This window comes from Camponotus vicinus, unplaced genomic scaffold, assembly GCF_025532165.1.
Source record: "Camponotus vicinus isolate PSW18456_S1 unplaced genomic scaffold, iyCamVici1.0 SCAF_11, whole genome shotgun sequence".
Lineage (NCBI taxonomy): Eukaryota > Metazoa > Arthropoda > Insecta > Hymenoptera > Formicidae > Camponotus > Camponotus vicinus.
The window spans coordinates 7,124,237-7,139,206 of NW_028141947.1; the positions used below are offsets into that span (position 1 = coordinate 7,124,237).

At 37.5% G+C, this 14,970-nt stretch overlaps 2 protein-coding genes and 1 long non-coding RNA gene across 3 annotated transcripts in view; all 3 read left to right on the top strand.

Annotated features, from left to right (window-relative positions):
• The first annotated feature begins 5,624 nt into the window (after nucleotides 1–5,624).
• Nucleotides 5,625–6,155, top strand: LOC145962256 (uncharacterized). The gene has a single exon (XM_083083217.1). The coding sequence runs from the start codon at nucleotides 5,625–5,627 to the stop codon at nucleotides 6,153–6,155; it is 531 nt and encodes a 176-aa protein (XP_082939343.1).
• An 85-nt stretch (nucleotides 6,156–6,240) lies between these two features.
• On the top strand, nucleotides 6,241–6,897 carry LOC145962257 (uncharacterized). The gene has a single exon (XM_083083218.1). It carries the CDS (start codon nucleotides 6,241–6,243, stop codon nucleotides 6,895–6,897), a length of 657 nt encoding a protein of 218 aa, XP_082939344.1.
• Nucleotides 6,898–14,233: 7,336 nt separating this feature from the next.
• Nucleotides 14,234–14,970, top strand: part of LOC145961821 (uncharacterized) — a 210,134-nt gene continuing 209,397 nt past the window's right edge. The window contains exon 1 of the long non-coding RNA XR_014435709.1: nucleotides 14,234–14,459. This is a non-coding gene — a long non-coding RNA (uncharacterized LOC145961821). The remainder of the gene's footprint in view (nucleotides 14,460–14,970) is intronic.

A 14,970-nucleotide genomic window follows, 5' to 3' on the forward strand; every position in this document is an offset into this window, starting at 1 on the left:
GAATCTCTAGTGGAGAAGGTGAGGCAGCTTCGGTGGTATCGATGAGCACACCCTCTCAGGCGCAATCCACAAAGAGACATAAGAAAGAGAGTGATAAAGTAAGGAGAATGGTAAAAGGAAGCATAGGTAATAGGGAAAAAAAAGAGTATGTTTTGGATCTAACAAGGGACAATGATTATGAGGACAAACAAGTGCAATCGGAAAGAAGGGATGCAAGATCTGAAGGCCAAACGTTTAAATTACACAATAAGATAGCACAAGAGAACAGGAAGAATAAGGTGGAGTACAATGGATGGACGACACGAGAGATAGAAGGTTTCGCTAAGGATATGTTGGATGACATAGATACGGCAAAATTGAAGTCTGGTAAGATACATAGGGGGGTGATAAGTGGTGTCATCAAGGATAGAGTTACGGGATTGAAAGATGTAATAGAGTGTTTGATTGATAAAATCGAGATGCAAGGTGATACACAATATTACAAGACCAGAAATATGGAGGTGACGATGGAGAACAAACGGTTAAAGAAGGAGGTAGATAAATTGGTTCAAATTAAGAGTCAGAAAGAAAAAGAAATAGAAGGAATAAGAATGAAGTATGAGGAAACGGAGGATAAGTATATACAAATGGAGAAGAAGATGGAAAAGGAGAGGAGACTCAGGAGTAGAGGAGAGATGGAGAATAGAAAAGGGACAGAGGGTACTTTGCAAGAGACCTACGCCCTACTGGAGGAAGAGTACCCGGCGCTCAGACCCTCGCTAATGGGGGTAAGAAAGGTGCTTACCGGTAAAAGTCCAATGGTGAAAGAGAGGATGATGTTGGCTGGAACTCCTACGACGACTCCGAAAAAGCAGGCCCCCATGTTGGATTATCAGACAAGGGCATCTGGGTCGACCCCCGTGACAACCCCGAGGAATATGAATAAATCCCAGTTGGAACCTGAAAAGGAAAAAGGAAGTAGTAATGAGGAACCTGCTAGGGCTGCTCCGAGAATGGCCCCTGTGGAGGACCAGGAACCTGGGACTTCCTATTCAACACGGAGGAAGACAAGAAATTCCGGAAAGATTGGCGATCCTGAAAAAGAAAAGAGAAATCAAATTAAAGAAGAGGAAATAGTTAGAATAAGTAATCAAATTTCTTAATTTGATTACTTATTCTAACTATTCTAAGACACTAGAAGAAGAAAGAAAAAGACTACGGGAAGGTAAAACGGCACAAATAGGGAAACCGAGAATAATAAGCAATGTACAAATTGCGCCACCAAGACATGTAGAACAAGATAGGGCTGTACAAGAAGGACATCAAGAGGAACAATGGACAAAAGTCAGTAGAAGGGGAGAAGGAGCTAGAAGAAGGGAGACGAATAGAACAAATTCAGAAAGAAGAGAGAGATCCAGAAGTGGAGCTAGACTTAGGAAACCACCTAGAGCGGCGGTAGTAGCGATAAGAACGAGAAATGAAGGGGTCAGTTACGCGGAGGTGCTTAAAAAGGCCAGGCAAGGGTGCGTTCGGATTCTCCACCTGAGTGCTCCCAGACACCCAAAAACCGTTCGGATTCCTTCCGAACCTTCCCAGAAGTAACTAGCAGTAGCGTTCGGATTCCCACTAGAGAGCACTTGGAAGAACTTCTAACTCACCCGGCTCTGAGAGCCAGGTGGTTGGGTGAGAGAGACTAAAGAACGCGAAATTATACTATTTTACCTAACGTAAAACAAAGTTTTTAATATGGATTTTAACAATATAAAATTATGTACAAATGAAGCCGGAGAAGTTATTGTGCAAGATGGTAGATTGATGGCGTTTGATCTCAAAGGTAATAAATATTGCTAAATATATTTTGTGTGTAATAATTATATACTAATTAAGGTTATGGCAGAAGCCAGCATCACTATTATTTGTATTTTACAAAATATGTTTATCACATTACCAATATTAAAAATATGTAATTAAATGTCATGTATTTATAATATATTTATTGATATATATTTGTAATTGTATTTATAAATATATTTGTTGAAGCGAGTCAATTACTTTTTGTTAAACAAAGCAGAGCACTAAAAATAAGTTGATTTTTCTCATTAGTTGATTTTTTCTCATTTCAGCCCAGACAATAATTTACCTCCCAGATGAAAAAAATATGCGTAAGCACTTTAATATAACAATGCGAGAAAAAGCGCATGACAATGAATGTCACGTAGAAGAAGTCAAAATTACAGGTATTATATACAGAAATTATATAATTATTAAATCTTTTTTTATGATTTCTTCTATTTCTACAATAATTTTTATTAATTAAAGGTTCAAGTAAGCAACAAGCTTCATGGAAAGACGAGAATGCTGTCAAAGCACTTATAAGCCAATGGAAGTTGCACGAGGACAAATTCAAGAGTACTACTATTACAAATGATAGTTTGGAATATGATCGCAGCAAAATTAATTGAGGAGAATCCTCTTTGGGAGTACACTGGAAAGCAGTATGAAAATAAGTTTAAAGATGTCAGAAAAATGTATACTAAAACTAGAGACAATAACGTAAACAAGAGTGGACAAGATTTACAGACATGCAAATTTTATGAAGAAATGGACGCAGTATTTAGTGAAAAACCTATAATCAAACCGGTAGCTATCGCTTCTAATTTGAAGAAGCACAAGCGTTCACCTTGTGCATTTCTCTCATCTGAAGATGAAGAAGAGAGGGAAAACATTGAAAATTTTACAGAAAATAAGACTAATAAAAAGACTGAGAAACCTAAGAAGAAAAGTAAAGTTAGCAAAGAGCTAGAAAAGTGGGCATTTCTACAGCAAGAAGCAGCTACTATACGAGAACAAGCTAAGGAAAGGCGACATGAAGAAAGAATGCGACACCAAGCTGAAGCGATTAAGGCGTATGAAAGTGCCATGAATAAATTATTGCACAAATTTTGATTATATTATTTTTAAGTTCGCAATTACCTTTACTGTGATTTCAACTCTAGAATAGAAATGTAAGTCTTACATTTTATTATTTTTATTTTTTTGTAAGTAATGTGTTGAAATTAATATTTTTAGTTAATGTTGGATTAATGCCATTTTGTTTATTAATGTTATGTTACTTATGTGTTACTTAAACGTAAGTTATATTGTGATTCTTAATTTATGCAGTCTGTAACCGATATAATTTATGTTGGAACTGATAAAGATCAATACTTTTTTTCATGCCTTTTGTTTTATTTTTACATTACTTTTAGTGTGCTCCTAAAGAGGATTTTCTTTAATTAATTTAGCTGTTATCATATTCTCCCCTTTATCTTTACATTTTCATGTATATATATATATATATATATATATATATATATATATATATAATAGCAGTTCTCTTGAATTCTTGTGTGCAATTTCCACTTTGTCGATTCCAGCATAAGTTACAGCCTGCTCTTTAGCTTTATTCTTTAAATATTTTTGTTATTATTGATGAATCAGTAATTTAAAAAAAGCATCACAAAGATAAAATTATAATGAAAACATGTATATATATTTTAATATTTTATTTTTATTACAAGTGAAAATCTGTTTTTTTTTATTACTAGTGAAATTCTGTTCGAATTTCTAACATTTAGCTTTAGAGCTGTTCAATATGTTTGTAAGCATTTTTATTTTACTGGATTTTATTAGATGTAAGTTGTAACAAAAGAACAATAAAATGAATGTTTTTCATAACTGTTTTATTTTTTCATAAATGCAATTATAAAAATAGAATCTATATTTGAATAATAAATTAAAGCTTTCAGCTGACAATAGATATTACTTATAAGTCTATACACCAGCTACAAGATTGCACAGATAGTCACGCTTTATCTCTCCTGCTACTTCATTAGCTATACCTACATCATAAATATCTTCATCGATCACTTCAGCTCCTTGTTCTATTAAATCTTCTACATTATCATCAACACCCTCCAAACAAATGTTATGCAATACTGTACATGCAATGATTACATAAGGTATCATCTCATCAACATTCATATCAAGATATTTCAATCTCCTGAATCTGCCCTTCAATAACGCAAATGCTCTTTCAATAACGGATCTTTTAGCAGAGATCTCGTGATTAAACTTCTTTTGAGCCTATAAAAAACCCAAATATCTACTTAAATATCTAAAATAACAATAGTTACTGCTTTCATTTTAATATAAAAAATAGCATATAAAATATTTTAATTGTAAACTTACATTAGTTAATTGACCACGATCTATGTATGGAGGAATACACCAGCTTAATACTGGATAAGCTTTGTCGCCAATGATAAATTCATCTTCAGGGAAGTAATTTTGTTTGTCGATCTGAATTTCTCTCCAAAGGTCTGAATTTCGTAAGATTCTCAAGTCACCAACTGAGCCAGCATAGCCAGCAAAACAATCTGTAAAACGTAAGCAATCATCACAAACAGCTTGAAGTGTGATTGCATACGTCTTTTTATAAGTTTTGTAGAACTGGGCATCTCTCTAAAATATACATAAAGAAAAACATATAAGGAAAAAAACAAGTTATTTTTATATTTGTTCATATATAATTATCATGATTGTAGCTAATTATATTATACCCTGGGTTGTTTTATCAAAATATGAGTGCCATCAATAGCACCAATAATACCATACAATGCAATGTTTTTACTGAAACCTGTTTTTACTTCTTGTAGATATTGACCTCTTGGCCATTTGATAAACTGGCCTGCAATGTCATTTATAGCTTCAATAACTCTCATAAAGCTGTAACTGAGAGAGCTCTTTGCTATATCAAATCTTTCACCGACAGAACTAGACGAAAGAAAAATTATATCATATTTTCAATAAGTATATCCACAAATAGCAGTAAATATATCCGCAAATATCAATTTTACTTGTAATAACATACCGATATGAGTCAGGAGTAGCTAATAGCCACAATGTTGCTAATAGTTGCTTTCTAACTGGAATCACTGCCTTTCCATTTGTAACTGATAATACTGGACCAAGTAATGCTTCAAGATTTTCAAAAACGTTTGGAATCATTCTAAAATGTTTTCTAAATTGATCCTTTGTGAGTAGAGGAATTATACGTTCGACATAACCTTCCAATCTCAAAGGTTTATGCGATCTGCCGCGTAGAATCATTTTTCTCCATAATTGTAAATCATCTTCATCAGTATCACTATCGCTACTGTCAGAATCACCATCAAATATTACAATTGATCTAAGTAAATTATCTCCTAGCACTACAGCTGCAACAATTAATCGTTGTCTATTAACTTCCATATTTGTTTATATTTCCATTCGGTTACCGTTCCGATTCCATAGCTTCGTGGAACACTCAGCTCTTACTCCGCCTATCTCCCAGTCACCCAACGCTCACCCATAGAAACAACTAGACCCATAGAAACAACTAGACCCATAGAAACAACTAGAATCAAGAAAGGAATAAACGGGAGTCTCTTAATTGAAATACCAGGACAGGAAGGTAATGAGAAGGCAAAAAAATTGTTGGATAAATTAAAAGAGAAACTAGGAGAAAAGGATGTGGCGATAACCAGACCGATGGCACGGACAGAAATCAGGGTTGTGGGTCTGGATGAATCGGCCACGAAGGATGAAGTTAAGGATATGGTTGCATGGACTATGGAGATTGTAGCGTCGATGAGATAAAGACGGGAGAGATAAAATGGATGTACAACGGACTAGGTATGATCTGGGTGCGATGCCCTATATCAGCTGCCAATAATGTTGTAAAGGTAGGTAGGATAAAAATAGGATGGACTGTAGCAAGGGTAGAACTGCTAGCAAAAAGGCCGCTACAATGTTACAAGTGTTGGGAGTTTGGACACGTCCGGTTCTCATGTAACGCGGAGGTTGAAAGGAAGGGATCTTGCTACAACTGCGGGGCTCAAGGACATACAGTTGGGACATGCAGTAGTGAGAAACCAAGATGTGTTATTTGTGAGAAGAGAGGATTTTCCACTAACCACAGGATTGGCTCGCGATTTTGTAGGGCAAGTAAGGAAACGGAAAGGACAACACAGTTACCTAGAAGAAGGATAGTAGAAGAAAAAACGGTAGGAAAAACAGAGGTTGCTGAAGAAAATAAAGAGGAAAGAGCTGAGGACAAGGAGGGAGAAAGGATGGAATATACGGATGAGATATAATATAGTTCAGATTAACACGAATCACTGTTGGGGTGCATACGACATCCTACAACAGTTTATTAAGGAAGAGGAAATAGATTTTGCGATGGTTACGGAACCAGTACATATCCCGGAAAAGAACTGGGTGAGCAGTAAAAATAAAAGCTCGGCAATACACTGGACACCGAAGGTGATAGATAGGGTTAAAGAAGAGGAGTTTATAGCTATTGAAGCCAAAGATATGGTGTTAATTTCATGCTATATCTCACCAAGGGTTAACTTAAGGGAATTTTCGAATATATTAAGGAAGTTGGAAGTAAATATAGGATTGATGGATAAAAGAAAACAGGTAGTTATATGTGGAGATTTTAATGCTCACTCACTGGCCTGGGGATCCAGGTATACATCTTGTAAAGGAGATAGGTTAATGAAATGGATGGAGACAAACAACTTAATTTTGATAAATGAGGGAAATGTGCCAACATGTGTTAGACCGCAAGGTCTATCGATCGTCGACTTGACCTGGGCAACGCCAATAGTGGCAAGGAAAATTAAGGAATGGAAGGTGGAAGTGAGGAAACTCTCTCTGTCAGACCATAACTACATAACTTTCAGGATAGACTCAGAGAAAAGGAATGAGGACAAGATGAATAAGCATATAGCTAAAAAGAATAGTACGAATAAGAATAGTAACGATACGAGTCCCAGATGGAAAATGGAAACATTGGATCAAGAAGTTTACGACGAAGATTTGAAATGGTAATGTAGCATGCACAATAACAATGAAAGTACAGAGGAGAGAAGAGAGGATAACGATGTAGAATGGATTCGTCAGACAATGATTGAGGCAGCAGATGCATCCATGCGCAGAGCTAGGAAGACGACTACTAATAAAAGGCAAGTATACTGGTGGAATGACAATATTGCGGAAATAAGAAATAAATGCATAATTGATAGAAGAAAGTGGACAAGACTCAAAACTAGAAAAAGAGAAAAAGAACTAAGACAAAGAGAAGGAGAAATGGATACAGACAATTTGAAAAGGTTAGAAATAAAATACAGAAACAATAGGAAGAAGGTAGTAAAGGCAATCTATAAAGCTAAGGAGGAAGCGTGGAAGGCTCTGATTAAGGAGATCGATAAAGATCAGTGGGGTACCCCCTATAAGCTAATCATGAACAAGCTTAGATCCTTTGGCCCAGGTTTAACTGAAACACTCGAAAGGAACAAACTGGAGAAATTAATCTTTAAGTTATTCCCTAGAGAAACCGAGGATATGGTTGACGAAGAAATGCATGTTAGGACATGGAAGGATGAATGGGATATCAGTACGTTGGAATTATGCAACGTCATAAGGAAACAGAAGAGAAATACCGCGCCAGGCCCAGACGGTATTACGTTAAGAATGTGGAGAAAGGTGCCAGGAAAGATGGTCGAAAAACTAGCGGAAATAATGAACAAATGTTTGAAATAAGGAAATTTCTCTAGGAAATGGAAGCAAGCGAAACTGGTACTAATTCCGAAAGCGAAAAGCGAAGAGCAAGATATACCGAAAGCGAGACCTATATGCCTGATTGATGATGTTGGGAAATTCCTCGAAAGGATAATAGTACAGAGAATTGAGCACTGGATGGAATACATGGTAGGAAGGGGTTTGGCCTTCGCTGCCATTGGCAAGAACCAATACGGATTCAGGAAAAACAAATCCACAATTGACGCGCTGAATAGAGTGAAGGAGATTGTTGAAGAGGTCAGGAAGGATGGGGACACCATAATAGTGATAAGCTTAGATATTGAGAACGCCTTCAATAGTATACCGTGGATGGAAATAAGGAACATGCTAATTAGAAAGAGAGTTCCTAGGTATCTGATTAATATTTTAAACAGTTATTTTAAAGATAGGTATGTAGAATACTCGATTATGGATGGATCCAGGATCAGGACTGAGGTGCAGAGAGGTGTTCCCCAAGGTTCGGTTTTGGGTCCATTGATCTGGATAATGGTATATGACAGGATCTTAAAGGTGAAAAAAGAGATAGGTTGTGAAGTAATAGGTTACGCAGATGACACTATTATAACATCAGTTGCAACAACGTACGAAGAGGCGAAACTTCGGGCATGCATGCAGGCGGATAGGACAATTCACGAAATAAGGAAAATTGGACTAAAGGTAGCGATAGAAAAAACGGAGGCTCTAGCTTTTCTGGGGAAAAAAGGAAAGAGACCACCAAGGGATGATTATATAATAATGGATAGGGAAAAGATTAAAATAGGAAAGACAATGAAATACTTGGGAGTAGTACTGGATAGCAAATTGGATTTTAGGGAGCATCTCAGATATACGCATGAAAAGGCTGAGAAAATAAAAAGGGCACTTTGTAAACTAATGCCTAACTTAAGAGGGCCTCATGAAAGTAAAAGGAGATTATACGCCTATGTGATCCAATCCGTCGTTATGTATGGAGCACCGATTTGGTACGAAGGATTCTCGAAAAACCTGAGCGTACAGAGGCCATTGCAAAAAGTGCAAAGGCAACTAGCAATCAGGATTGTGGCTGGATACAGGACAGTGTGTTACGAAGTTGCTACGCTCCTAGCAAGAACACCTCCCTGGATACTAGTAGCGAGAAAATACAAAAGGATTTACGACAAAATACAAAACAAAAGTGAACAAAACCTGGAGCAAGGAAAAGGAAGACGAGTTCAAACAGGAAGAAGAAACAGAGATGCAAGAAAGGTGGAAAACAAGAATTCGGAATGAGAACCTACCGGGTCCTAAGGTAAGAGCTGCTATATCCAAGTATTTTCAGGAATGGTTGACGAGAAGCCATGGAGGTCTAAACTATTATCTGACACAGCTTCTCACAGGTCATGGGTGTTTTAACTCATATCTACAGCGTATTAAAAAACTAGAGTCTACTATGTGCACATATTGCGGTAGATACATTGACAACGCGGAACACACACTAATGGAATGTGAGGAGTGGAACACAGAGAGAGATAATATGAAAACGGCGATAAATAAGGCAATTAATATAGAAAATATAATTAGGGCAATATGTTCTAGTGAAGAAACTTGGCTAGCGGTAAATTCCTTTGCACAGTTTGTGATGGGCAGGAAAGAAGAGGATGAGAAAGTAGAGAAACAAAGGAAGAGAGAGAGAGAAAGACAGGATCGAAGAGTGGAATTTGGAGGTGTGCAGGACAGGGAGAGGAATAGCGTTTGTGACACCGATTCAGGCCCTGGACTTTGTGAGACAGACGAGGAAAATGAAATGAATCTAGGGAATTCACCAAATAATTAACTAACACATACTTATGAATACACATGTACACAGATACAAATACACACGCATACACATGTTACACGAATGTAACAAATACAGAAACATACACTTACATAAACACAGACACAAACACAAACACAATAAAACATTACTAGATAACACAACAGTAACACACACAAACACGTGAAACACGCACAAAGGAGTTAAGAAGATTAGAGCTGGGAAGAAATGAGAACTCTCATACCGAGTTAGGAATAACCAGAAGGATACAAGCAACAGGTTAGGACATGATGGAGATAGGAAGGACGCGGTAAGGACTGGGTACAGTGAGTACAAGAGACGTTTGCGCCGATGAAGAAATGCGATGCAATCCCGTTGACGCGAACAAGTCAAGAGGTAGAAACACCGCCGAATAGGGAGTTTTAGTCGGTAGTCGGCCAATCTCAGGCTGGAGTCCGACAGTACCCTTGGGAATCCCGCACCCAGGGTCTGCGTAAATGCATTTCTCTTCCTTCCGAACGGTAAAAAAAAAAGGTTAGATTAGGGGGCGGTAGCCTCCATAGAGGCAAGAAAGAAAGAGTTAAGTAGAAAGTGAAAGTGCAACCCAACCAGTCAATCATACACATACACATTCAGACACACACACTCAAGTACACATCAACACACGCACGCACGCACACGCACACCCACACACATGTAAGGTGCACATATTCACACGAAGAGTAAGTAGAGAACGAGAAAGAAAGGAGAAGAAAGAAAGGATGTAACGAAGAAGAGGCGAAGGTGCGAGAAAAAGGAAGCCGGAAAGAGGAAGAGTGCAATCTAGGCACAAGGATGAGGGACATCAGGGAAGAATGCGGCAGCGGTTCCCCTGACGTCCCCGTACCAGTGGTAGGTGACACCGGCGTCACGGGAGGTGAGTTTAGCTGGTAGTTGGGACCATCAGTCCCGGAGCCCAGCAGTACCCATGGGGCCGGCCCCATGGGTCTGCGCAAACGCATTCTCACCTCCCTCCCCGCATGGTAAAAAAAAAAAAAAAGGGGGCGGCAGCCTGAGTCGGCCAGAGACTATCTCCCACTAAAGAGCGATTTAGTGAGGGATTTTTTGAAAATCGATTTTTTAGGCGTTTTACGTCATGCGGAGTTGATTGAGACCCATTTGTAAAAAAGTGAAATCTTATGCGTGATATACTATGTGGTTTCTGCCCGGGGAGGTCGTTATAATTAATTATTAACGATAAACTGTTGTAAGGCTCCACACTCCCTAGGGGAATCCACGTGGCATTGCTGGAAGTTAAAAATAACTCCTTGGAGTTAAAAATATTAAATGTGCTTATGCTCTACCATTGTGTAGTGTGTAAATGTGTAGTGGATGATAGATACTTTCGCAAATTTGCGCTTAGGATTATAATAATTAAGCATTGAACATTGCATAGTTCTGTCTCTTTCTCTCTTCTGGAGGGTCTGATGTGCACTGACTGGTGCTCTATATGGCGATTTATAGATGTTGTTAGCCATAGGATGGTGCAGTGTACTATAATAGACTGATTTGCTGCATTTAGCGTGGTTCTACATGCTCATAAATGTTAATTAAACAATTTTTGTCCTTTGGTGTAGTTGTGAGTGCAGTTGCGCAGTGTAGCGTTTTGACATATTCTGCGCAACGCGCGCGTGCTCAGTTTGGTAGTGGCACTCTTGTGCGTTGTGATGTGCTCGGTGACGTCGATGCGCCTTGAACAAATTCTGGTGTCAACGCAGTGCGCGCGTGTTGACAAGTGGATTGGCAATACTGACTTGCACTTGTTATTTACTCCTGTAATTCTCTTATGAGAGCTAATATTGTTACAGTACTAATTATTTAATTTCTGTTGAGTTAAATAACTATTGTTATACTCTGGATATCTGTGCAGTGTCTAATTGCTCTGATTATTTTCACGGTTGAAAATAACACGAAGATATATGTCTTATGACATGATTATGATACTATAAATAATTATATAAAACTTTAGTTAACTAATTATTTTTAATAAGACAGTTACTTAAGTTGTGTCCGTATTAGGAATTGTTAATTGTATATTTATCTGCTTTATATCAAGCAGGAAACTTTATACATAGAATACATGATATAGTTATACTGCAATCATATTGTTTTTGACTTGCATATGAATACTTGTGCTCATTTACGTTAAGGTCTGAACAGAACTGACATCTGTTTTGTTGCAGCATTTGTTGGACGTAACAAATGTAATCTGAGGTCTTATTGTGGAACTTGATCAAAGGATGGGCATCGCGAGCATTTGGACACACAAATGTTGATTGTTGCGACATGCCCCCTCAACGCCACTAGCTGAAGGATATTTCTGCAATTCATTGGAAAATGAATTAAAATGTTGCTACAAGTTGTGTGCGACGTCGCGGTTATACGCAGTGGGTCCTGCATGCAGCGTGCATACAGTGGACACTGATCTGCGACTGTAACGCTTATAAGTCGCACACGTATATGTGGAAATAGCAATTATCTATTAAACCATTAATAATTGAATTAAAATTATATTAAAGTACTCTAGTATAGATTATCTTCGAATTGACTTGACAGCTAAGAAACTGCGGTTGCTTTGAATTAGAATTCTTAGTTTTGTGTGAGAAGAGTTACTCAAGCATTATATTGATTATCTTGCATAAATTTATACTAATAGTGCATAACAAATTGGTTATTCAACGTTAAATGTTAGTGTAGTGCAATATAATATTGTTTTGAATAAGATTAGTTTATTTTCTGTTATAAAGTTAAATATCAAGTAACATATACTAGGAAGTTTTGCATAGTATAATATAATTTAACTAATAGTTATAATAAATGCTATGAATTGTAGTAAGACTGTCCAAAAGATTTGGAACGAATTGTGTATGATTCAATTATAGTATATAATTGTGTATTGAATTATGGCCTGAAACTTTGAATTAATAGTGCTATATATATGCATGTATATTATTAAATTATACATGCTGACTTAATTTGGGTTGAATACAATATTGGTTGTCATACACTGAGGCTATTTGTAAATCGGATAATTATATATTATGTAAGCATATGCTTGGAAAGTTCCGCATAGTATAACTTAAATAATAGTTACAAATAAATGCTATGAACTGTTGTAAAACTGATTATAAAATTTGGAACGTTATGTGCATGATTAATTATAATATATAACTGTTTTGAAATTATAATTTAATAATGCAATACATATGCAAGCATATTATTAAACTACACGTGTTGATTAACTTGAGTTGAGTATAACATTAATTATTATATATTGACTTATAAATTTGCATATATGCGACTTAATGATGGTCATGAAATCATTTTGATTATTAAATTGATGTAATGTACTTATTATATGAACTTAGAGGAATTATTCGACTATTATCATTAATCGAAATGAAACTGTAGTGGTTTATGTATGTATACATATATTAATTAACGGAGCGGATATAAATATCTTGTAGATTATCTTATAATGCTGTAATGTTATTGGACTACATTATACAGGGCGATCCTGAAAAACGTTATGTCTTTAAAATGACGTATTCCTGACACCATTCTAAGACAATTTTTCCTTTACCAAAATTTGATTTGAAGCGTAGTTTTTGAATTATGAGCAAAAATAGTTAGTAAATCACGCGTCGGGTACAGAAAGCAGGCAGGAGCGGCGCGGCGTGCCGCGAGCGCGGGCGCAGCTGACCGCCCGATGGGTGATTATCACCGCATGAGTCGCTAACTATTTTATCTTATAACATAAAATTATGCTTTAAATAAAATTTTGGTAAAGAAGAAAATGTCTTAGAATTATGTCAGAAATATGTGTTCCTTAAAATAACGTTATTTTAATAGTGAAAAGTTGTTCCGGATCGCCGGCCGTCCGACATTGCAATCAGCTGATTGCTACACGCGATGTGTGTATGGCGGAGTGTGTGCGTAAGAGAGAGAGAGAAAGAGAGAGAGAGGGAGGGTAGGAGGGACAGACATTCATACACACGCACGCACTTTTTTCTCGCTTTCTTTCTCTCTTTTACGCAACACTCATACACTCTCTCATTCAGTCTCTCACTCACACTCTCTCGGTCACTCACTCACTCACTCACCTGCTTACTCACTTGCTCACTCACCTTGTAGCAGCGTAGCGAATCTTCATGCTATGTATTGTTGTTATCTGCTGCACGGTTATGATTGCTAGAGATGCGCGACACATTGAAATTTTTTCGATTATTAGTCTCACACTCGATTGACACAATACAGATTACACGATAACGAGTTTACTGTTTATTCACTCACTATTGATTTATCGATACCAAAAATTACTTTCAAAGAAACGCGAATGCAAACAGCACATGACTCGACGCGAAGCGACGGACCGCGGAGACTGCGCGACCACAAGAGTTATGTTGCCAGAAACGCGACACGCGACATCTAACAAACGACTTGCGCGTGGCGCGTGATTGACGCGAGATAAGACGAACGATCGGCTAAAACCTTCGCATTGCGAATGCGGTAGAAAACATGAAACGTATAATGACATACTTAAAAAATTAATTATTTATTATAAATAATAACTATTTCTAATTATAATAAATAATTATTATTTTAAAAAGCATGTGTTGTACGTTATTACGTTTTCGAAATTATTGCATTCACGATGCGAAGATTTAAGTCAATCGCAAGAATAATGTAATTTTAATTACGTCGCGTGTCGCGTTTCTGGCAACATAACTCTTGTTGTCGCGCAGTCTCCGCGGTCCGTCGCTTCGCGTCGAGTCATGTGCTGTTTGCATTCGCGTTTCTTTGAAAGTAATTTTTGGTATCGATAAATCAATAGTGAGTGAATAAACAGTAAACTCGTTATCGTGTAATCTGTATTGTGTCAATCGAGTGTGAGACTAATAATCGAAAAAATTTCGATGTGTCGCGCATCTCTAGCAATCATAACCGTGCAGCAGATAACAACAATACATAGCATGAAGATTCGCTACGCTGCTACAAGGTGAGTGAGCAAGTGAGTAAGCAGGTGAGTGAGTGAGTGAGTGACCGAGAGAGTGTGAGTGAGAGACTGAATGAGAGAGTGTATGAGTGTTGCGTAAAAGAGAGAAAGAGAGCGAGAAAAAAAGTGCGTGCGTGTGTATGAATGTCTGTCCCTCCTACCCTCCCTCTCTCTCTCTTTCTCTCTCTCTCTCTCTCTCTCTTACGCACACACTCCGCCATACACACATCGCGTGTAGCAATCAGCTGATTGCAACGTCGGACGGCCGGCGATCCGGAACAACTTTTCATTATTAAAATAACGTTATTTTAAGGAACACGTATTTCTGACGTAATTCTAAGACATTTTCTTCTTTAACAAAATTTTATTTAAAGCATAATTTTATGTTATAAGATAAAATAGTTAGCGACTCATGCGGTGATAATCACCCGTCGGGCGGTCAGCTGCGCCCGCGCTCGCGGCACGCCGCGCCGCTCCTGCCTGCCTTCTGTACCCGACGCGTGATTTACTAACT

Excerpts from the sequence above, each read along its gene's own strand:
- LOC145962256 (XM_083083217.1), top strand. The coding sequence starts at position 5,625 with ATGGACTATGGAGATTGTAGCGTCGATGAGATAAAGACGGGAGAGATA.
- LOC145962257 (XM_083083218.1), top strand. The coding sequence starts at position 6,241 with ATGGTTACGGAACCAGTACATATCCCGGAAAAGAACTGGGTGAGCAGT.